Raw genomic sequence first — 24,683 nt, forward strand, 5'->3', positions numbered from 1 at the left:
ACTGTAACAAGACTCCTGTACTCTGGAGGGGTGTGGAGAGAGGGAACGGGAGAATAGGGATGAGAGGAGGAGGAGGAGAGGGGGAAAGGGGGAGGGGGTGAGGGAAGAGGGGGATTTGGGAGGCTAATATAGAAAGGTAGCAGAGGAGGGGGAGGGATTCCCTAGGGAGGGGGTGTGTTGGGGATGGGTAGTGGGGGGGTGTGATAGGGGGAGGGATTCCCTAGGGAGGGGTGTGTTGGGGATGGGTATTGGGGGGGGGTGATAGGGGGAGGGATATGGAGTGGGAAGGGGGTGATGGGGGAGGGATATGGAGTGGGAAGGGGGTGATGGGGGAGGGATATGGAGTGGGAAGGGGGGTGATGGGGGAGGGATATGGAGTGGGAAGGGGGTGATGGGGAGGGATATGGAGTGGGAAGGGGGTGATGGGGGAGGGATATGGAGTGGGAAGGGGGTGATGGGGGAGGGATATGGAGTGGGAAGGGGGGTGATGGGGGAGGGATATGGAGTGGGAAGGGGGTGATGGGGGAGGGATATGGAGTGGGAAGGAGGGTGATGGGGAGGGATATGGAGTGGGAAGGGGGGTGATGGGGGAGGGATATGGAGTGGGAAGGGGGTGATGGGGGAGGGATATGGAGTGGGAAGGGGGGTGATGGGGGGGGAAATGGAGTGGGAAGGGGGTGATGGGGGAGGGATATGGAGTGGGAAGGGGGTGATGGGGGAGGGAAATGGAGTGGGAAGGGGGGTGATGGGGGAGGGATATGGAGTGGGGGGGGAAGGGGGTGATGGGGGAGGGATGGGAGGGGAAGGGGGTGATGGGGGGAGGGAAATGGAGTGGGAAGGGGGTGATGGGGGGAGGGAAATGGAGTGGGAAGGGGGAAGGGGGTGATGGGGGAGGGATATGGAGTGGGAAGGGGGTGATGGGGAGGGATATGTAGTGGGAAGGGGGTGATGGGGGAGGGATATGGAGTGGGAAGGGGGTGATGGGGGAGGGATATGGAGTGGGAAGGGGGGTGATGGGGAGGGATATGGAGTGGGAAGGGGGTGATGGGGGGAGGGAAATGGAGTGGGAAGGGGGTGATGGGGGAGGGATATGGAGTGGGAAGGGGGGTGATGGGGGAGGGATATGGAGTGGGAAGGGGGTGATGGGGGAGGGAAATGGAGTGGGAAGGGGGAAGGGGGTGATGGGGGAGGGATATGGAGTGGGAAGGGGGAAGGGAGGTGATGGGGGAGGGATATGGAGTGGGAAGGGGGAAGGGGGTGATGGGGGATGGATATGGAGTGGGAAGGGGAAGGGGGTGATGGGGGAGGGATATGGAGTGGGAAGGGGAAGGGGGTGATGGGGGAGGGATATGGAGTGGGAAGGGGGAAGGGGGTGATGGGGGAGGGATATGGAGTGGGAAGGGGGAAGGGGGTGATGGGGTCGGGGATATGGAGTGGGAAGGGGGAAGGGGGTGAGGGGGGAGGGATATGGAGTGGGAAGGGGGTGATGGGGGAGGGATATGGAGTGGGAAGGGGGAAGGGGGTGATGGGGGAGGGATATGGAGTGGGAAGGGGGAAGGGGGTGATGGGGGAGGGATATGGAGTGGGAAGGGGGAAGGGGGTGATGGGGGAGGGATATGGAATGGGAAGGGGGAAGGGGTGATGGGGGAGGGATATGTAGTGGGAAGGGGAAGGGGGTGATGGGGGAGGGATATGGAGTGGGAAGGGGGAAGGGGGTGATGGGGGAGGGATATGGAGTGGGAAGGGGAAGGGGGTGATGGGGGAGGGATATGGAGTGGGAAGGGGGAAGGGGGTGATGGGGGAGGGATATGGAGTGGGAAGGGGAAGGGGGTGATGGGGGAGGGATATGGAGTGGGAAGGGGGGGGTGATGGGGGAGGGATATGGAGTGGGAAGGGGGAAGGGGGTGATGGGGGAGGGATATGGAGTGGGAAGTGGGGTGATGGGGGGAGGGAAATGGAGTGGGAAGGGGGAAGGGGGTGATGGGGGGGATATGGAGTGGGAAGGGGGAAGGGGGTGATGGGGGAGGGATATGGAGTGGGAAGGGGGAAGGGAGGTGATGGGGAGGGATATGGAGTGGGAAGGGGGGAAGGGGGTGATGGGGGAGGGATATGGAGTGGGAATGGGGGTGATTGGGCATGGATATGTAGTGGAAGGGGGTGATGGGGGGAGGGATATGGAGTGGGAAGGGGGTGATGGGGGAGGGATATGGGGGAAGGGGGTGATGGGGCAGGGATATGGGTGGGAAGGGGGTGATGGGGGAGGGATATGGAGTGGGAAGGGGAAGGGGGTGATGGGGGGAGGGATGTGGAGTGGGAAGGGGGTGATGGGGGAGGGATATGGAGTGGGAAGGGGAAGGGGTGATGGGGGAGGGATATGGAGTGGGAAGGGGGGAAGGGGGTGATGGGGGAGGGATATGGAGTGGGAAGGGGGAAGGGGGTGATGGGGGATGGATATGGAGTGGGAAGGGGGAAGGGGGTGATGGGGGATGGATATGGAGTGGGAAGGGGAAGGGGGTGATGGGGGAGGGATATGGAGTGGGAAGGGGGGTGATGGGGGAGGGATATGGAGTGGGAAGGGGAAGGGGGTGATGGGGGGGGATGTGAAGTGGGAAGGGGTGATGGGGGAGGGATATGGAGTGGGAAGGGGGAAGGGGGTGATGGGGTCGGGATATGGAGTGGGAAGGGGAAGGGGGTGATGGGGGAGGGATATGGAGTGGGAAGGGGGAAGGGGGTGATGGGGGAGGGATATGGAGTGGGAAGGGGGTGATGGGGGAGGGATATGGAGTGGGAAGGGGGAAGGGGGTGATGGGGGAGGGATATGGAGTGGGAAGGGGGAAGGGGGTGATGGGGGAGGGATATGGAGTGGGAAGGGGGAAGGGGGTGATGGGGGAGTGATATGGAGTGGGAAGGGGGAAGGGGGTGATGGGGCAGGGATATGGAGTGGGAAGGGGGAAGGGGGTGATGGGGGAGGGATATGGAGTGGGAAGGGGAAGGGGGGTGATGGGGGAGGGATGTGAAGTGGGAAGGGGGAAGGGAGGTGATGGGGGAGGGATATGGAGTGGGAAGGGGGAAGGGGGTGATGGGGGGAGGGATATGGAGTGGGAAGGGGGAAGGGGGTGATGGGGGAGGGATATGGAGTGGGAAGGGGGAAGGGGGTGATGGGGGAGGGATATGGAGTGGGAAGGGGGAAGGGGGTGATGGGGAGGGATATGGAGTGGGAAGGGGAAGGGGGTGATGGGGGAGGGATATGGAGTGGGAAGGGGGTGATGGGGGAGGGATATGTAGTGGGAAGGGGAAGGGGGTGATGGGGGAGGGATATGGAGTGGGAAGGGGAAGGGGGTGATGGGGTCGGGGATGTGAAGTGGGAAGGGGGTGATGGGGTCGGGGATGTGAAGTGGGAAGGGAGGTGATGGGGGAGGGATATGGAGTGGGAAGGGGAAGGGGGTGATGGGGTCGGGGATGTGAAGTGGGAAGGGAGGTGATGGGGTCGGGGATGTGAAGTGGGAAGGGAGGTGATGGGGTCGGGGATGGGAAGTGGGAAGGGGAAGGGGGTGATGGGGCAGGGATATGTAGTGGGAAGGGGAAGGGGGTGATGGGGCAGGGATATGTAGTGGGAAGGGGAAGGGGGTGATGGGGTCGGGGATGTGAAGTGGGAAGGGAGGTGATGGGGGAGGGATATGGAGTGGGAAGGGGAAGGGGGTGATGGGGTCGGGGATGTGAAGGGGAAGGGGGTGATGGGGGAGGGATATGGAGGGGGAAGGGAGGTGATGGGGTCGGGGATGTGAAGTGGGAAGGGAGGTGATGGGGTCGGGGATGTGAAGTGGGAAGGGGAAGGGGGTGATGGGGTCGGGGATGTGAAGTGGGAAGGGGGTGATGGGGGAGGGATATGGAGGGGAAGGGGGAGTGATGGGGGGGGGATGTGAGTGGGAAGGGGAAGGGGGTGATGGGGAGGGATATGAAGTGGGAAGGGGAAGGGTGATGGGGGAATGTGGAGTGGGAAGGGGAAGGGGGTGATGGGGGGGGATGATGGAAGTGGGAAGGGAGGGATATGGAGGGGGAAGGGGGAAGGGGGTGATGGGGGATGGGATATGTAGTGGGAAGGGGAAGGGGGTGATGGGGGAGGGATATGGAGTGGGAAGGGGGAAGGGGGTGATGGGGTCGGGGATGTGGAAGTGGGAAGGGGGTGATGGGGGAGGGATATGGAGTGGGAAGGGGAAGGGGGTGATGGGGGAGGGATATGGAGTGGGAAGGGGGAAGGGGGTGATGGGGGAGGGATATGGAGTGGGAAGGGGGAAGGGGGTGATGGGGGAGGGATATGGAGTGGGAAGGGGAAGGGGGGTGATGGGGGAGGGATATGTAGTGGGAAGGGGAAGGGGGTGATGGGGGAGGGATATGAAGTGGGAAGGGGGGGTGATGGGGCGGGATGTGAAGTGGGAAGGGGGGGGGTGATGGGGGGAGGGATATGGAGTGGGAAGGGGAAAGGGGTGATGGGGTCGGGGATGTGAAGTGGGAAGGGGGAAGGGAGGTGATGGGGGAGGGATATGTAGTGGGAAGGGGAAGGGGGTGATGGGGGAGGGATATGTAGTGGGAAGGGGAAGGGGGTGATGGGGGAGGGATGTGAAGTGGGAAGGGGAAAGGGGTGATGGGGTCGGGGATGTGAAGTGGGAAGGGGGAAGGGGGTGATGGGGGAGGGATATGGAGTGGGAAGGGGAAAGGGGTGATGGGGTCGGGGATGTGAGGGGAAGGGAGGTGATGGGGCAGGGATATGGTGGGAAGGGGAAGGGGGTGATGGGGGAGGGATATGGAGTGGGAAGGGGAAGGGGGTGATGGGGGAGGGATGTGAAGTGGGAAGGGGAAAGGGGTGATGGGGTCGGGGATGTGAAGTGGGAAGGGGGAAGGGGGTGATGGGGGAGGGATATGGAGTGGGAAGGGGAAAGGGGTGATGGGGTCGGGGATGTGAAGTGGGAAGGGGGAAGGGAGGTGATGGGGCAGGGATATGTAGTGGGAAGGGGGTGATGGGGATGTGGAGTCTGCCTGGTGAGGGGAGACAGGATGTAGAATTCACTGCTTAAGTCCCTTCCTGCACCGGGGGAATTTTCAGATACATTTGTCAAATTAGCCAAGACGACCATGAATGATTAATGATCTGTGTTGATTGATTAGTCTTTTGGGAGTCTATAAATGATTACCAAATGGTTTTCATACGAAGTACGATTTTTATATTCTGTTGTTTGTAATTGTCTTTCTTTCGTGCATGGCTTATACTGAAACTATATCGATAATTTAAAGGAAGATGGATACTGTATGTCAAGGAATGGTGTCTATCCTAGATTTAGCAATATTTGTTTTTTTTTATACTGAACAAAAATATAAACGTAACAAAGAATGAAATCAGTAAATTTAAATAAATTCACTAGGCTCTAATCTATGGCTTTCACATGATTGGGCAAGGGTGTAGCCATGGGTGGCCTGGGAGGGCATATGGGTGGGCCTGGGAGGGCATAGGCCCACCCACTGGGGAGCCAGGCCCAGAAAATCTGAATGAGTTTTCCCCCCACAAAATAGCTTTATTATAGACAGAAATTCTCCCCAGCATACCCCCTCACCCACCTCAGACGATCCGGCAGATGAAGAAGCCGGATGTGGAGGTCCTGGGCTGGCGTGGTTACACGTGGTCTGTGGATGTTGAGGTCCTGGGCTGGCGTGGGTACACGTGGTCTGTGGATGTGGAGGTCCTGGGCTGGCGTGGGTACACGTGGTCTGTGGATGTGGAGGTCCTGGGCTGGCGTTGTTACACGTGGTCTGCGGATGTTGAGGTCCTGGGCTGGCGTGGTTACACGTGGTCTGTGGATGTGGAGGTCCTGGGCTGGCGTTGGTACACGTGGTCTGCGGATGTGGAGGTCCTGGGCTGGCGTGGTTACACGTGGTCTGTGGATGTGGAGGTCCTGGGCTGGCGTTGGTACACGTGGTCTGCGGATGTGGAGGTCCTGGGCTGGCGTTGGTACACGTGGTCTGCGGATGTGAGGCCGGTTGGATGTCCTGCCAAATTCTCAAAAAACGACTTTGGAAGCGACTTATGGTAGAGAAATGAACATTCAAATTCCTGGCAACAGCTCTGCTGGACATTCCTGCAGTCAGCATGCCAGTGCACTGCGCCCTCAAAACTTGAGACATCTGTAGCATTGTGTTGTGTGACAAAACTGCACATTTTAAAAGGACCTTTTATTGTCCCCGGCACAAGGTGCACCTGTGTAATGATCATGCTGTTTAATCAGCTTTTTGATATGCCACACCTGTCAGGCGGAGGGATTATCTTGGCAATGGAGAAATGCCTACTAACGGGGATGTAAACAAATTTGTGCACCACATTTTTGAGAGAAATGAGCTTTTTATGTGTATGGAAAATTTCTGGGAACTTTGATTTCAGCTCATGAACATGGGACGAACGTTTTGCGTTTTATATTTTGGTTGAGTTGTAACTGTCATTTTCAAAGTATTGACTCACTCATTCCCTCTTAAACTGGATGTTTGGACCCTTTTTGTCTACCAGTACTGTATGTCACTGATCTCTCTCTTTTTGTTCTTTCTCCCTGTCTCTCTCTCTCTCTCCCTCTCTCTCTCTCTATCTCTCTCTCTCTCCCCCCCTCTCTCTCTCTCTCTCTCCCTCCCTCTCTCTCCCTCCCTCTCTCCCCCCCCCTCTCTCTCTCCCTCCCTCCCTCCCTCCTTCCCTCTCTCCCCCTCCTCTCCAGAGCTCTGGGAGGTGCCGTTTGAGGACATCTCTGAGCTGCAGTGGGTTGGGAGTGGGGCCCAGGGAGCCGTCTTCCTGGGTAAACTCCACGGACAGGAAGTAGCTGTGAAGAAGGTTCGAGACATCAAGGAGACAGACATCAGACATCTGAGAAAACTCAAACACCCCAACATCATCACCTTCAAGTAAGAATACAGTACAGTAGAATACAGTACAGTCTAATACTGTAAAATACAGTACAGTAGAATACAGTAGACTACAGTACAGTAGAGTACAATACTGTAGAATACAGTAGAAAACAGTACAGTATAATACAGTACAGTCTAATACTGTAAAATACAGTACAGTAGAATACAGTAGACTACAGTACAGTAGAGTACAAAAATGTAGAATAAAGTACAGTAGAATACTGTACAGTAAAGTATAATATAGTAGAATACAGTACAGTAGAATACAGTAATGTAGAGTATAATACAGATGAATACAGTACAGTAGAATACAGTACAGTAGAATACTGTACAGTAAAGTATAATATAGTAGAAGACAGTACAGTAGAATACAATAGAATATACCCAGGCCCGTGTTATTTACATTACCTTAATGGAGAACTGTGTTACTAATCCTCCCTTCCTTCTCTCCTCCCTCTCTGCTCTCCTCCATTCAGGGGTATCTGCACCCAGGCCCCGTGTTACTGTATCCTAATGGAGTACTGTGCCCAGGGCCAGCTGTACGAGGTGCTGAGGGCGGGTAGGAACATCACCCCCTCCCTGCTCATCGACTGGGCCATGGGCATGGCTGGAGGCATGAACTACCTTCACCTCCACAAGATCATCCACAGAGACCTCAAGTCACCCAAGTAAGTAGTCATGATAACTATGCTTTAGCTTGGTAGCAGATCTATATGTGCTTGAGCCAATTACCTCTGTTGTGTTCCTTGTCATGCCAAACGTATGGTGGTACAGGAAGTAGATAACATTGAATATGATATGTTTTAGGGGTGTTACCAGACCTCAATACCATATTCTTGTTTGAGTCATTTGAATAGTTCTAGTGACTGTGTTGTGTCTCTCTGTGGGTACCGTACCTTCCCTTGACTGTCTCTCTGTGGCTACCGTAACTTCCCCTGACTGTCTCTCTGTGGTTACCGTACCTTCCCCTGACTGTTTCTCTGTGGCTACTGTACCTTCCCCTGACTGTCTCTCTGTGGTTACCGTACCTTCCCCTGACTGTCTCTCTGTATCTACCGTACCTTCCCCTGACTGTCTCTCTGTGGTTACCGTACCTTCCCCTGACTGTCTCTCTGTGGTTACCGTACCTTCCCCTGACTGTCTCTCTGTGGCTACTGTACCTTCCCCTGACTGTCTCTCTGTGGTTACCGAACCTTCCCCTGACTGTCTCTCTGTGGTTACCGTACCTTCACCTGACTGTCTCTCTGTGGCTACTGTACCTTCCCCTGACTGTCTCTCTGTGGTTACCGTACCTTCCCCTGACTGTCTCTCTGTATCTACTGTACTTTCCCCTGACTGTCTCTCTGTGGGTACCGTACCTTCCCCTGACTGTCTCTCTGTATCTACTGTACCTTCCCCTGACTGTCTCTCTGTGGTTACCGTACCTTCCCCTGACTGTCTCTCTGTGGGTACCGTACCTTCCCCTGACTGTCTCTCTGTGGGTACCGTACCTTCCCCTGACTGTCTCTCTGTATCTACCGTACCTTCCCCTGACTGTCTCTCTGTATCTACTGTACTTTCCCCTGACTGTCTCTCTGTGGGTACCGTACCTTCCCCTGACTGTCTCTCTGTGGTTACCGTACCTTCCCCTGACTGTCTCTCTGTATCTACTGTACTTTCCCCTGACTGTCTCTCTGTGGGTACCGTACCTTCACCTGACTGTCTCTCTGTGGCTACTGTACCTTCCCCTGACTGTCTCTCTGTGGTTACCGTACCTTCCCCTGACTGTCTCTCTGTATCTACTGTACTTTCCCCTGACTGTCTCTCTGTGGGTACAGTACCTTCCCCTGACTGTCTCTCTGTGGGTACCGTACCTTCCCCTGACTGTCTCTCTGTATCTACTGTACCTTCCCCTGACTGTCTCTCTGTGGTTACCGTACCTTCCCCTGACTGTCTCTCTGTGGGTACCGTACCTTCCCCTGACTGTCTCTCTGTGGGTACCGTACCTTCCCCTGACTGTCTCTCTGTATCTACCGTACCTTCCCCTGACTGTCTCTCTGTATCTACTGTACTTTCCCCTGACTGTCTCTCTGTGGGTACCGTACCTTCCCCTGACTGTCTCTCTGTGGTTACCGTACCTTCCCCTGACTGTCTCTCTGTATCTACTGTACTTTCCCCTGACTGTCTCTCTGTGGGTACCTTACCTTCCCCTGACTGTCTCTCTGTGGCTACCGTACCTTCCCCTGACTGTCTCTCTGTGACTGCTGTACCTTCCCCTGACTGTCTCTTTGTATCTACCGTACCTTCCCCTGACTGTCTCTCTTTGGTTACCGTACCTTCCCCTGGCTGTCTCTCTGTGGGTACCGTACCTTCCCCTGACTGTCTCTCTGTATCTACCGTACCTTCCCCTGACTGTCTCTTTGTGGTTACCGTACCTTCCCCTGACTGTCTCTCTGTGGGTACCGTACCTTCCTTTGACTGTCTCTGTGACTGCTGTACCTTCCCCTGACTGTCTCTCTGTATCCCCTGACTGTCTCTCTGTATCTGGATAAGAGCGACTGCCAAATGACTTAAATGTAAATGTAAATGTAATCTACTGTACCTTCCCCTGACTGTCTCTCTGTGGCTACCGTACCTTCCCCTGACTGTCTCTCTGTGGTTACCGTACCTTCCCCTGACTGTCTCTCTGTGGCTACCGTACCTTCCCCTGACTATCTCTCTGTGGGTACCGTACCTTCCCCTGACTGTCTCTCTGTATCTACTGTACCTTCCCCTGACTGTCTCTCTGTATCTACTGTACCTTTCCCTGACTGTCTCTCTGTATCTACCGTACCTTCCCCTGACTGTCTCTCTGTGGGTACCGTACCTTCCCCTGACTGTCTCTCTGTGGGTACCGTACCTTCCCCTGACTGTCTCTGTGACTGCTGTACCTTCCCCTGACTGTCTCTCTGTATCCCCTGACTGTCTCTCTGTATCTGGATAAGAGCGTCTGCCAAATGACTTAAATGTAAATGTAAATGTAATCTACTGTACCTTCCCCTGACTGTCTCTCTGTGGCTACCGTACCTTCCCCTGACTGTCTCTCTGTGGTTACCGTAACTTCCCCTGACTGTCTCTCTGTGGCTACCGTACCTTCCCCTGACTATCTCTCTGTGGGTACTGTACCTACCCCTGACTGTCTCTCTGTGGGTACCATACCTTCCCCTGACTGTCTCTCTGTATCTACTGTACCTTCCCCTGACTGTCTCTCTGTGGTTACCGTACCTTCCCCTGACTGTCTCTCTGTATCTACTGTACCTTCCCCTGACTGTCTCTCTGTATCTACTGTACCTTCCCCTGACTGTCTCTCTGTATCTACTGTACCTTCCCCTGACTGTCTCTCTGTATCTACTGTACCTTCCCCTGACTGTCTCTCTGTATCTACTGTACCTTCCCCTGACTGTCTCTCTGTGGCTACCGTACCTTCCCCTGACTGTGCCTGTATACTCTACTCCAGTATGTTGATCACCTATGATGATGCGGTGAAAATCTCTGACTTCGGGACGTCTAAGGAGATGAGTGATAAGAGCACCAAGATGTCGTTCGCCGGTACGGTGGCCTGGATGGCCCCAGAGGTGATCAGGAACGAACCTGTATCAGAGAAGGTCGACATCTGGTAAGAGAAAACACCTTCTTACATTTTCCTTCGTGCTTTATAGCATTATTTAGTTTGATATCAACCCATCTGAAAAAGAGACCTGTTAAAATAAAGGTTAAATTAAATAAAATCTTTACAAATCATTCAAGTATAATATTTATAATTTTAGCGAACGCTCTTATCCAGAGTGCTTTGAGTCGACCCTGCCTTTCTGTTTATTTATTTCTGTTTCCTTCTCCATCCATCCATATCTCCCTCCCTCCCTCCTAAGAGAGGAATGCTGGCTAATTCAATTATTGATTTGCCAGATGCTCTTGTGCTCTGGAGAGGCTGAAATATCCTTTCTATAGCCTGTGTCCTGGCCCTGGGCCTAGAGCACACTACACTGGATATGGGGAGAGTCTGATTTCACACTTATCCTACACGACTGAAGGATGAGAGAGTGATTTCTCCCAGAGTCGGATGATAGAGTCTGATTTCCACACATTTTAACATATTTTTTTGTGAACATTTTAGTAACACTCTAATTTAGGGTCTTACAATCAATGCTTTCAACTATATAAATGTAGGTCCATGATCATTTCTACACAGTTTTGATGTTTTTGTTTTCTCATTTAAATGTAGACTGACGTCGTATTCCCCCCAAAACCACCCTCGGGCCGGTTCACAAATAGGCTCGAGTTTGACACGTGAACTAAAAGGAGAATGCAGACCGTATGTATCTGTATCTATCTCTGGTTCTACATTACCGGTCTACATTATCTCCTCCTTATCGCTGTCTATTCTAAGAGAAAAGATGATTTGAGGTGTGCTGTTTGTTCTGTCTGGTCTGCCTTAACATGCTCTGACAGTTGGGCCAGACATCTGGCTATATATAACAGTACATTGGGTCTACTGTAGACAGTAAAATGAGAAGTCATTTTTACAAACTCCATTTAACGAGAGTGTTCCTCGGAACCATTGCATAAAGGGCATTGTGACAAAGACTGTGGCAGTGAGACAGCAAGGTTCTCTCCCTTTTGCCGTCCTACTCTGGAGAAATTTTAAATAAGATTTGGGTGTAGAGAAAATGAAATGGTTTCTTCAAGAATAACATAACAGGACAGAGAATGCTCCTTGTCTTTGAAAACATTGTAAAGAGTGACTGTGGTAGTTAGGCTAGCTTCTGCCTCCCAGTACCTTCCTACCCCATGCCAGTACCTCTCTACTCCATGCCAGTACCTCTCTACCCCATGCCAGTACCTTCCTACCCCATGCCAGTACCTCTCTACCCCATGCCAGTACCTCTCTACCCCATGCCAGTACCTCTCTACCCCATGCCAGTACCTCTCTACCCCATGCCAGTACCTCTCTACCCCATGCCAGTACCTCTCTACCCCATGCCAGTACCTCTCTACCCCATGCCAGTACCTCTCTACCCCATGCCAGTACCTCTCTACTCCATGCCAGTACCTCTCTACTCCATGCCAGTACCTCTCTACCCCATGCCAGTACCTCTCTACCCCATGCCAGTACCTTCCTACCCCATGCCAGTACCTCTCTACCCCATGCCAGTACCCCATGCCAGTACCTCTCTACCCCATGCCAGTACCTCTCTACCCCATGCCAGTACCTCCTATGCCAGTACCTCTCTACCCCATGCCAGTACCTTCCTACCCCATGCCAGTACCTCTCTACCCCATGCCAGTACCTTTCCTACCCCATGCCAGTACCTCTCTACCCCATGCCAGTACCTTCCTACCCCATGCCAGTACCTCTCTACCCCATGCCAGTACCTCCTACCCCATGCCAGTACCTCTCTACCCCATGCCAGTACCTTCCTACCCCATGCCAGTACCTCTCTACCCCATGCCAGTACCTTCCTACCCCATGCCAGTACCTCTCTACCCCATGCCAGTACCATCCTACCCCATGCCAGTACCTTCCTACCCCATGCCAGTACCTTCCTACCCCATGCCAGTACCTCTCTACCCCATGCCAGTACCTCTCTACCCCATGCCAGTACCTCTCTACCCCATGCCAGTACCTCTCTACCCCATGCCAGTACCTCTCTACCCCATGCCAGTACCTCTCTACCCCATGCCAGTACCTTCCCCCATGCCAGTACCTTTTTGTCAGTACCTTCCTACCCCATGCCAGTACCTTCCTACCCCATGCCAGTACCTTCCCCCATGCCAGTACCCCATGCCAGTACCTCACTACCCCATGCCAGTACCTTCCTACCCCATGCCAGTACCTTCCTACCCCATGCCAGTACCTTCCTACCCCATGCCAGTACCTTCCTACCCCATGCCAGTACCTCTCTACCCCATGCCAGTACCTTCTACCCCATGCCAGTACCCCATGCCAGTACCTCTCTACCCCATGCCAGTACCTCTCTACCCCATGCCAGTACCTCTCCTCCTTACCCCATGCCAGTACCTTCCTATGCCAGTACCTTCCTACCCCATGCCAGTACCTTCCTACCCCATGCCAGTACCATCCCTACCCCATGGTCTGCCCCATGCCAGTACCTGCTCTACCCCATGCCAGTACCTCTACCCCATGCCAGTACCTCCTACCCCATGCCAGTACCTCTCTACCCCATGCCAGTACCTCTGACCCCATGCCAGTACCTCTCACCCCATGCCAGTACCTCTCTACCCCATCCAGTAACTACCCCATGCCAGTACCTCTCTACCCCATGCCAGTACCTTCCTACCCCATGCCAGTACCTTCCTACCCCATGCCAGTCCTCTCTACCCCATGCCAGTACCTCTCTACCCCATGCCAGTACCTCTGGCCAGTACCTTCCTACCCCATGCCAGTACCTTCCCTACCCCATGCCAGTGTGCCAGTACCATCCTACCCCATGCCAGTACCTTCCCTACCCCATGCCAGTACCTTCCTACCCCATGCCAGTACCTCTCTACCCCATGCCAGTACCTCTCTACCCCATGCCAGTACCTTCCCCATACCCCATGCCAGTACCTCTCTACCCCATGCCAGTACCTCTCTACCCCATGCCAGTACCTCCATACCCCATGCCAGTACCTTCCTACCCCATGCCAGTACCTCCCTACCCCATGCCAGTACCTTCCTACCCCATGCCAGTACCTCTCTACCCCATGCCAGTACCTCTCTACCCCATGCCAGTACCTCTCACCCCATGCCAGTACCAGTACCTCCTACCCCATGCCAGTACCTCCTACCCCATGCCAGTACCTTCCTACCCCATGCCAGTACCTCACTACCCCATGCCAGTACCTCTCTACCCCATGCCAGTACCTCTCTACCCCATGCCAGTACCTCTCTACCCCATGCCAGTACCTCTCTACCCCATGCCAGTACCTCTCCTACCCCATGCCAGTACCTCTCTACCCCATGCCAGTACCTCTCTACCCCATGCCAGTACCTCTCTACCCCATGCCAGTACCTTCCTACCCCATGCCAGTACCTTCCTACCCCATGCCAGTACCTCTCTACCCCATGCCAGTACCTCTCTACCCCATGCCAGTACCTTCCTACCCCATGCCAGTACCTCTCTACCCCATGCCAGTACCTCTCTACCCCATGCCAGTACCTCTCTACCCCATGCCAGTACCTCTCTACCCCATGCCAGTACCTCTCTACCCCATGCCAGTACCTTCCTACCCCATGCCAGTACCTCTCTACCCCATGCCAGTACCTCTCCCCCATGCCAGTCCTCTCTACATGCCAGTACCTTCCTACCCCATGCCAGTACCTTCCTACCCCATGCCAGTACCTTCCTACCCCATGCCAGTACCTCTCTACCCCATGCCAGTACCTTCCTACCCCATGCCAGTACCTTCCTACCCCATGCCAGTACCTCACTACCCCATGCCAGTACCTCTCTACCCCATGCCAGTACCTCTCTACCCCATGCCAGTACCTCTCTACCCCATGCCAGTACCTCAGTACCTCTCTACCCCATGCCAGTACCTTCCTACCCCATGCCAGTACCTCTCTACCCCATGCCAGTACCTCTCTACCCCATGCCAGTACCTTCCTACCCCATGCCAGTACCTTCCTACCCCATGCCAGTACCTCCTACCCCATGCCAGTACCTCCTACCCCATGCCAGTACCTTCCTACCCCATGCCAGTACCTTCCTACCCCATGCCAGTACCTCTCTACCCCATGCCAGTACCTTCCTACCCCATGCCAGTACCTCACTACCCCATGCCAGTACCTCTCTACCCCATGCCAGTACCTCTCTACCCCATGCCAGTACCTTCCTACCCCATGCCAGTACCTTCCTACCCCATGCCAGTACCTCTCTACCCCATGCCAGTACCTTCCTACCCCATGCCAGTACCTTCCTACCCCATGCCAGTACCTTCCTACCCCATGCCAGTACCTTCCTACCCCATGCCAGTACATTCCTACCCCATGCCAGTACCTCTCTACTGCCAGTGCCTTCCTACCCCATGCCAGTACCTTCACCCCATCCAGTACCTTCCCCCATGCCAGTACCTTCCTGCCCCATGCCAGTACCTTCCTACCCCATGCAGTACCTGTCCTACCCCATGCTACCTTCTGTGCCAGTACCTTGCCTACATGCCAGTACCTTCCTAGTACTTCCTACATGCCAGTACTTCTTGCCTACAGTACTCTTGCCTACATGCCAGGTCTACTGTAGCTTCCCTCTCTAGATCTCATAACAACTCTACACTATACATTCCTACAGTACTCTGTGCCTACAGTACTCTGTGCCTACAGTACTCTATGCCTACAGTACTCTGTGCCTACAGTACTCTATGCCTACAGTACTCTATGCCTACAGTACTCTGTGCCTACAGTACTCTGTGCCAGGTCTCCCCAATGAGGAACCAATGACTTTAAACATTCAATGACAAATTGATCTGAGGAAGCAAAGTAAGAGCAGTGCTACAGCGAACTAACTCTCTCTCTCTTTCTTACACATACATGCTTCACTCATCACATGCTTCACTCATTACATGCTTCAGTCATTACATGCTTCACTCATCACATGCTTCACCCATTACATGCTTCAGTCATTACATGCTTCACTCATTACATGCTTCAGTCATTACATGCTTCACTCATTACATGCTTCAGTCATTACATGCTTCACTCATTACATGCTTCACTCATTACATGCTTCAGTCATTACATGCTTCACTCATTACATGCTTCAGTCATTATATGCTTCACTCATTATATGCTTCACTCATTATATGCTTCAGTCATTACATGCTTCACTCATTACATGCTTCAGTCATTACATGCTTCACTCATTATATGCTTCACTCATTATATGCTTCACTCATTACATGCTTCAGTCATTACATGCTTCACTCATTACATGCTTCAGTCATTACATGCTTCACTCATTATATGCTTCACTCATTATATGCTTCACTCATTACATGCTTCAGTCATTACATGCTTCACTCATTACATGCTTCAGTCATTACATGCTTCACTCATTACATGCTTCACTCATTACATGCTTCACTCATGTACATGCTTCAGTCATAGTATTACTCATTTACATGCTTCAGTCATAGTATTACTCATTACATGCTTCAGTCATAGTATTACTCATTACATGCTTCACTCATAGTATTACTCATCGTATAAAAAGGCAACAAATAGCTATTTATTAAGGGAACTACTCTAACCACAGGAGGTTAGTGGCAACTTAATTTGGGAGGAAGGGCTCGTGGTAATGGCTGGAGTGGAATAGGCGGAATGGTATCAAATACATCAAACACGTGGCTTGATGCCTTTCCATTCGCTCTGTTCCAGCCATTTTTAAGAGCCGTCCTCCCCTCAGCAGCCCCCACTGACTCGAACACACAATACATTATATGCCTGTAGAGATAAACTACCCATTCTGTAGATTCTCATCGATAATAAACAAGTGGCCAGAGACAGAAGCTAAAAATAATCACATAAATACAACATTACTCCCTCAACATCTCTCCCTCCTATGCAAAGCTATTGGTGTTCTCTCCCTCCCACATGATGCTATTGGTGTTCTCTCCCTCCCACATTATGCTATTGGTGTTCTCTCCCTCCCACATGATGCTATTGGTGCTTTTTCCCTCCCACATGATGCTATTGGTGTTCTCTCCCTCCCACATGATGCTATTGGTGCTTTTTCCCTCCCACATGATGCTATTGGTGTTCTCTCCCTCCATCCTGATGCTATTGGTGTTCTCTCCCTCCATCCTGATGCTATTGGTGCTTTTTCCCTCCCACACGATGCTATTGGTGCTTTCTCCCTCCCACACAAAGCTATTAGTGATTTCTCCCTCCCACACAAAGTTATTGGTGCTTTCTCCCTCCCACATGATGCTATTGGTGCTTTCTCCCTCCCCCACGATACTATTGGTACGCACCAGAGTTGCCGTGGTGATCCAGAACCAAGGTGTCATCAACAACAACCTTTCCATAGTTACTCCCCTGGGACGGGACCTCCCTTATCCCCCATCCTCTACCCGACGGCAGGGGAAGAGCCACACCCTGGCACCGGGCAGACTAGGGCTAAAAGCCAGGGGAGCCCAGTACACACATAAACACACACTGACCGACTGGCACTTTTCACAGCGCACAAACATGTAGCCTACACAGCCTTTGTGTTTGTATAAAATGGGAAACAATATTGTTGTTTCACGAGGGTATTAGGGTACATGGAAGAGGCTATAACGCAAACGATGCTGATGTTGTTTTTCACAATGGCTCCTGAAGACCCAACTTTACTGTACAGAAGTGTTCATTTTAAAGAGTAGTATGGACTCATGGGATCTCTCTCCTTCTCTCTGCAGGTCGTTTGGTGTGGTGCTATGGGAGATGTTGACCGGAGAGGTACCGTATAAAGACGTGGACTCTTCAGCCATCATCTGGGGGGTGGGAAACAATAGCCTGAACCTACCTGTCCCAGAGAGCTGCCCAGACGGATTCAAGATACTGCTGAGACAGTGCTGGTGAGACAGAGGGATGGGAGGGAGGGAGGGCTAAGGGAGGGAGGGAGGGAGGGAGGGAGGGATGGGAGGGAGGGGGAGGGAGGGAGGGAGGGAGGGAGGGAGGGAGGGAGGGAGGGAGGGAGGGAGGGAGGGGAGGGAGGGAGGGAGGGAGGGAGGGAGGGACTGACCAACTGGGAGGGAGGGGAGGGATGGGAGGGCAGGGAAAGGGAGGGGGGGGGAGGGACAGGGCAGGGAGGGAGGTGGGGGAAGGGCATAAAATAAGGGGGTGGGGGACAGGGCATAAAAGAAGGGATGGGAGGACAGGGCATGAACATGTTTAACAAATAGAAGAGGATTTGAAGTAATCAGAAGATGTAGATGTTGTACATTGTAGTTGTATTTAAATGTACGTGTGTATCTGCCTCCAGGAGCAGTAAGGGACAGGGCATAAAAGAGGGGGTGGGGGACAGGGCATAAAAGAAGGGATGGGAGGACAGGGCATGAACATGTTTAACAAATAGAAGAGGATTTGAAGTAATCAGAAGATGTAGATGTTGTACAGTGTAGTTGTATTTAAATGTACGTGTGTATCTGCCTCCAGGAGCAGTAAGGGACAGGGCATAAAAGGACAGGGCATAAAAGAGGGGGGACAGGGCATGGGGGACAGGGCATAAAGAGGGAGTTGAAGTAATCAGAAGATGGGGGACTCTTCAGGAGCATAATCTGGGGGATGGGAGGACAGGGCATGAACATGTTTAACAAATAGAAGAGGCGTTGAAGTAATCAGAAGATGTAGTTGTAACCTCTGCCTCCAGGAGCAGTAAGGGACAGGGCATAAAAGACGGATGGGAGGACAGGGCATGAACATGTTTAACAAATAGAAGAGGATTTGAAGTAATCAGAAGATGTAGTGCTGGTGACATTGAGTTGTATTTAAATGTACGTGTGTATCTGCCTCCAGGAGCAGTAAGGGACAGGGCATAAAAGAGGGGGATGGGGGACAGGGCATAAAAGAAGGGATGGGAGGACAGGGCATGGAAGAGGATTTGAAGTAATCAGAAGATGTAGATGTTGTACATTGTAGTTGTATTTAAATGTACGTGTGTATCTGCCTCCAGGAGCAGTAAGGGACAGGGCATAAAAGAGGGGGTGGGGGACAGGGCATAAAAGAAGGGATGGGAGGACAGGGCATGAACATGTTTAACAAATAGAAGAGGATTTGAAGTAATCAGAAGGTGTAGATGTTGTACATTGTAGGTATTTAAATGTACATAAAAGCAAATAGAAGAGGATTTGAGGTAAGGGACAGGGCATAAAAGAAGGGGGTGGGGGACAGGGCATGAACATGTTTAACAAATAGAAGAGGATTTGGTAATCAGGATGTATTGTAAAGTGTGTATCTGGGAGGGGGACAGGGCATAAAAGAAGGGATGGGAGGACAGGGCATGAACATGTTTAACAAATAGAAGAGGATTTGAAGTAATCAGAAGATGTAGATGTTGTACATTGTAGTTGTATTTAAATGTACGTGTGTATCTGCCTCCAGTAAGGGACAGGGCATAAAAGAAGGGATGGGAGGACAGGGCATGAACATGTTTAACAAATAGAAGAGGATTTGAAGTAATCAGAAGATGTAGATGTATTTAAATGTGTATCTGCCTCCAGGAGCAGTAAGCCAAGGAACAGACCTTCATTCAGACAGATCCTACTGCACCTGGACATTGCCTCGGCTGACCTGCTGTCTACCCCTCAGGAGACATACTTCAAATCTCAGGTACGGTCACATACGTAAACAGAGTACTAGAATGGCCATTGACACGCTGGCAACATGACGACAGGACAGCCATCTTTAAATGATTTTAGAGTTATGAAGGTTTATGTCACTAGTACTTCCAAGAGAGACACTTTTGTAAAACAAAATCACTGGGCGAGGGGGGGGAGGGGGGGGGGTCACAAAGTCAAATTGATTCAAAACATGAAATTAAACAGATTCATACATGATATTTAAGATACTAAACTCACTGTTAACTGCGTTTATTTTCAGAAAACTTAACGTGTAAATAAGATTCAACAACTGAGACAAACTAAACAAGTTTCACAGACATGTTGACTAAACAGAAATTGAATAATGTGTCCCTGAACAAAGTGGGGGGGGGGGTAAACATCAAAAGTAACAGTCAGTATCTGGTGTGGCCACCAGCTGCATTAAGTACTGCAGTTTATCTCCTCCTCATGGACTGCACCAGATTTGCCAGATATTGCTGTGTGGATTGATGGACGTATGCTGTTGAGTGATTGAAATGTGCATCAGAAAGGTATTGAAAAGTTGAGAAAAACATCAGGGATGATCATCAAACAATCTTACCCTGTGCAGATTTCTCACTCTCCATTTCTACCGAGTCCTGCACAGCGTATGTTGTACGTGGAAACAGAACACAGGTATGAGCTCCAGAGTCTAAGCGTTCAGGGTCTGGGGCTCATAGTTGGTAATTCCTAGAATGAAAATGAATTCAAGAAATGCCAGAACCCGCTTTTATCGCTCTGTTTGTCCCAAGACACTAAAGGTTATTTACATGACCGCGGTTCTATGAAGTAAGTGGCACATTCAGCTGACTGAGGAAAACAAAGCACGTTCTTTCAGATTATTACCGCGAGCCACCAATCAAGTCGCAGAGAGAAGCATGCGTCTCGCACGACACGCAATGACTATGCCTGGTTTATTACAAAGGCCACTCTAGTATAGTAGTGAGTCTCTATGAATACAGAAGAATACTGTTCCTACTAAAGCCAACTAGCAGCTCTTTCTCTTTCTCTCACTCAATACCAATTTCCCTGCTGGCTGTCGAGGAAAGATATATGTTGCCTTGTAAAATTACAAGCTGATGGACAAGTGCCCATGCTTGCAATTACACAGGCAGTCACATAAGCACGACCCCAATAAACACACATCAGTTTTCCTGATTCATTTCCTTCTGGCTGCGTCCCGCTGCTTCTAAACCTGATGGCATCTAGTGACGCAAATACCAGCTCCATAACTGTCATCTCTCTACCTCTCCTCCTTCCCTCCTCCTCTCTCTGCCTCTCCTCCTTCCCTCCTCCTCCCTCTCCTCCTTCCCTCCTCCTCTCTCTGCCTCTCCTCCTTCCCTCCTCCTCCCTCTCCTCCTTCCCTCCTCCACTCTCTGCCTCTCCTCCTTCCCTCCTCCTCTCTCTGCCTCTCTTCCTTCCCTACTCCTCTCTCTGCCTCTCCTCCTTCCCTCCTCCATTCTCTGCCTCTCCTCCTTCCCTCCTCCTCCCTCTCCTCCTTCCCTCCTCCATTCTCTGCCTCTCCTCCTTCCCTCTTCCTTTCTCTGCCTCTCCTCCTTCCCTCCTCCTCCCTCTCCTCCTTCCCTCCTCCTCTCTCTGCCTCTCCTCCTTCCCTCCTCCTCCCTCTCCTCCTTCCCTCCTCCACTCTCTGCCTCTCCTCCTTCCCTCCTCCTCTCTCTGCCTCTCCTCCTTCCCTACTCCTCTCTCTGCCTCTCCTCCTTCCCTCCTCCATTCTCTGCCTCTCCTCCTTCCCTCCTCCTCCCTCTCCTCCTTCCCTCCTCCATTCTCTGCCTCTCCTCCTTCCCTCCTCCTTTCTCTGCCTCTCCTCCTTCCCCCTTTCTCCCTCTCCTCCTTCCCTCCTCCTCTCTCTGCCTCTCCTCCTTCCCTCCTCCATTCTCTGCCTCTCCTCCTTCCCTCCTCCTCTCTCTGCCTCTCCCTCTCCTACCTCCCTACTCCTATCTCTCCTCCTTCCCTCCGCCTTTCTCTGCCTCTCCTCCTTCCCTACTCCTCTCTCTGCCTCTCCTCCTTCTCCTCTCTCTGCCTCTCCTCCTTCCCTTCTCCTCTCTCTGCCTCTCCTCCTTCCCCTACTCCTGCTCTCTGCCTCTCCTCCCTCCCTCCTCCTCCCTCTCCTCCTCCCCCCTCCCCTCCCTCTCTGCCTCTCCTCCTTCCCCCTTACTCTCTCTGCCTCTCCTCCTTCCCTTCTCCTCTCTCTGCCTCTCCTCCTTCCCTACTCCTCTCTCTGCCTCTCCTCCTTCCCTACTCCTCTCTCTGCCTCTCCTCCTTCCCTACTCTCTCTGCCTCTCCTCTTTCCCTACTCCTCTCTCTGCCTCTCCTTCTTCCCTACTCCTCTCTCTGCCTCTCCTCCACTCTCTGCCTCTCCTCCTTCCCTTCTCCTCTCTCTGCCTCTCCTCCTTCCCTACTCCTCTCTCTCCTTACTCCTCTCTCTCTCTTCCTTCCCTACTCTCTTTCTTCTCTCTCCCTCCCTTCTCCTCTCTCTCTTCTCTCTCCCTCCTTACTCCTCTCTCTCTCCTCCTTCCCTACACCTCTCTCTCTCTTCTCTCTCCCTCCCTTCTCCTCTCTCTCTTCTCTCTCCCTCCTTACTCCTCTCTCTCCTCCTTCCCTACACCTCTCTCTCTCTTCTCTCTCCCCCTTCTCCTCTCTCTCTTCTCTCTCCCCCTTCTCCTCTCTCTCTTCTCTCTCTCCCCTTCTCCTCTCTCTCTTCTCTCTCCATCTCCTCCTTTCCTACTCATCTCTCTCTTCTCTCTCACTTCCACTTTATTATCTCCCCCCTCCTCTTCCTCCCCCTCTCTTTTCGCCTTTCCCTTTCTCTTCTCCTCCTGCCCTCTCACTCACTCACCCCTCCCGCCCCCTCCCTTTCTTCTCACTTTCTTTCTCCACCCTCCCCCTTTCATCCTCCCCCCCTCTCCTCTCATAATGGATTTTTCTTGTGATGGCAGCAAGAAGTATTAGCTGCTACAGTCTATTCTATTGATTGCTTTAATGTGGAGGAGAGGCAGGTAGAAGGGGTTGGGAGGAGAGGAGAAGAGGTGGAGAGAAGGATGGGAGGAGGGAAGGAGAGGCAGGGAGGAGGGAAGGAGAGGCAGGGAGGAGGGGAGGAGAGGCAGGGAGGAGGGGAGGAAGGAAGGAGAGGCAGGGAGGAAGGAAGGAGAGGCAGGGAGGAGAGGCAGGGAGAAGGGGAGGAGAGGCAGGGGGAGGGAAGGAGAGGCAGGGAAGGAGAGGCAGGGAGGAGGGGAGGAGAGGCAGTGGGAGGGTAGGAGAGGCAGGGAGGAGGGAAGGAAGGAGCGGCAGGGAGGAGGGGAGGAAGGAAGGAGAGGCAGGGAGGAAGGAAGGAAGGCAGGGAGGGAGGAGGGCAGGGAGGAGGTAAGGAGAGGCAGGGAAGGAGAGGCAGGGAGGAGGGGAGGAGAGGCAGGGGGAGGGGAGGCAGGGAGGAGGGAAGGAAGGAGAGGCAGGGAGGGGGAGGCAGGGCAAGGAGGACATAAAGGAATGAGGGATGAGAGGGGTGGCTGCAGGCAGAGCAGAGTGCTCTCAAACTCCATTAGCTTAATAACAAGAGCCACACACACACAGATGGACCGTGACGGGCGAATGGACGTGCACACGACCACACACAAACACTCTCTTAAAAACCCTTATGTCCTTGGACGAGACTAGACAGACTGCAGCTAAAAAGGCACTTGTCAAAGTCAGGATGGTACACAGGCAGGAAAATGTCCACGGTGTATTTTCGCTCAGAAAGTGTTCTGAGATGCTCTGTGACATGGATTCATTTTGACTGGCACACATGGTATGTCTATGCTGCTGTCTAACTGTTATGATTTACACTATAATCTGTGTTTTAACTGACACTATAATCTGTGGTTTAACTGACACTATAATCTGTGTTTTAACTGTCACTATAATCTGTGTTTTAACTGACACTATAATCTGTGTTTTAACTGTCACTATAATCTGTGTTTTAACTGACACTATAATCTGTGTTTTAACTGTGTTTTAACACTATAATCTGTGTTTTAACTGAACACTATAATCTGTGTTTTAACTGACACTATAATCTGTGTTTTAACTGACACTATAATCTGTGTTTTAACTGACACTATAATCTGTGTTTTAACTGACACTATAATCTGTGTTTTAACTGACACTATAATCTGTGTTTTAACTGACACTATAATCTGTGTTTTAACTGACACTATAATCTGTGTTTTAACTGACACTATAATCTGTGTTTTAACTGACACACATATAATCTGTGTTTTTTTAACTGACACTATAATCTGTGTTTTAACTGACACTATAATCTGTGTTTTAACTGACACTATAATCTGTGTTTTAACTGACACTATAATCTGTGTTTTAACTGACACTATAATTGTAAACTGACACTATAATCTGTGTTTTAACTGACACTATAATCTGTGTTTTAACTGACACTATAATCTGTGTTTTAACTGACACTATAATCTGTGTTTTAACTGACACTATAATCTGTGTTTTAAATCTGTGTTTTAACACTATAATCTGTGTTTTAACTGACACTATAATCTGTGTTGCTGTGTTTTAACTGACACTATAATCTGTGTTTTAACTGACACTATAATCTGTGTTTTAACTGACACTATAATCTGTGTTTTAACTGACACTATAATCTGTGTTTTAACTGACACTATAATCTGTGTTTTAACTGACACTATAATCTGTGTTTTAACTGACACTATAATCTGTGTTTTAACTGTCACTGTAATCTGTGTTTTACACTATAATCTGTGGTGCTGTGTTTTAACTGACACTATAATCTGTGGTGCACTATAATCTGTGTTTTAACTGACACTATAATCTGTGTTGCTGTGTTTTAATCTGACACTATAATCTGTGTTTTAACTGACACTATAATCTGTGTTTTGTTTTAACTGACACTATAATCTGTGTTTTAACTGACACTATAATCTGTGTTTTAACTGACACTATAATCTGTGTTGCTGTGTTTTAACTGACACTATAATCTGTGTTTTAACTGACACTATAATCTGTGTTGCTGTGTTTTAACTGACACTATAATCTGTGTTTTAACTGACACTATAATCTGTGTTTTAACTATAATCTGTTTTTAACTGACACTATAATCTGTGTTTTAACTGACACTATAATCTGTGTTTTAACTGACACTATAATCTGTGTTTTAACTGACACTATAATCTGTGTTTTAACTGACACTATAATCTGTGTTTTAACTGACACTATAATCTGTGTTTTAACTGTCACTATAATCTGTGTTTTAACTGACACTATAATCTGTGTTTTAACTGACACTATAATCTGTGTTTTAACTGACACTATAATCTGTGTTTTAACTGACACTATAATCTGTGTTTTAA

At 51.3% G+C, this 24,683-nt stretch overlaps 1 protein-coding gene across 1 annotated transcript in view; it reads left to right on the forward strand.

The window, feature by feature from the left end:
- Positions 1-24,683, forward strand: part of LOC135540390 (mitogen-activated protein kinase kinase kinase 12-like) — a 62,231-nt gene that overhangs the window by 20,825 nt on the left and 16,723 nt on the right. The window contains exons 3-7 of the mRNA XM_064967008.1: positions 6,750-6,933; positions 7,413-7,604; positions 10,412-10,570; positions 17,350-17,508; positions 19,153-19,261. Coding sequence (XP_064823080.1) covers positions 6,750-6,933; positions 7,413-7,604; positions 10,412-10,570; positions 17,350-17,508; positions 19,153-19,261 — 803 coding nt within the window. The remainder of the gene's footprint in view (positions 1-6,749; positions 6,934-7,412; positions 7,605-10,411; positions 10,571-17,349; positions 17,509-19,152; positions 19,262-24,683) is intronic.

This window comes from Oncorhynchus masou, chromosome 5, assembly GCF_036934945.1.
Source record: "Oncorhynchus masou masou isolate Uvic2021 chromosome 5, UVic_Omas_1.1, whole genome shotgun sequence".
Lineage (NCBI taxonomy): Eukaryota > Metazoa > Chordata > Actinopteri > Salmoniformes > Salmonidae > Oncorhynchus > Oncorhynchus masou.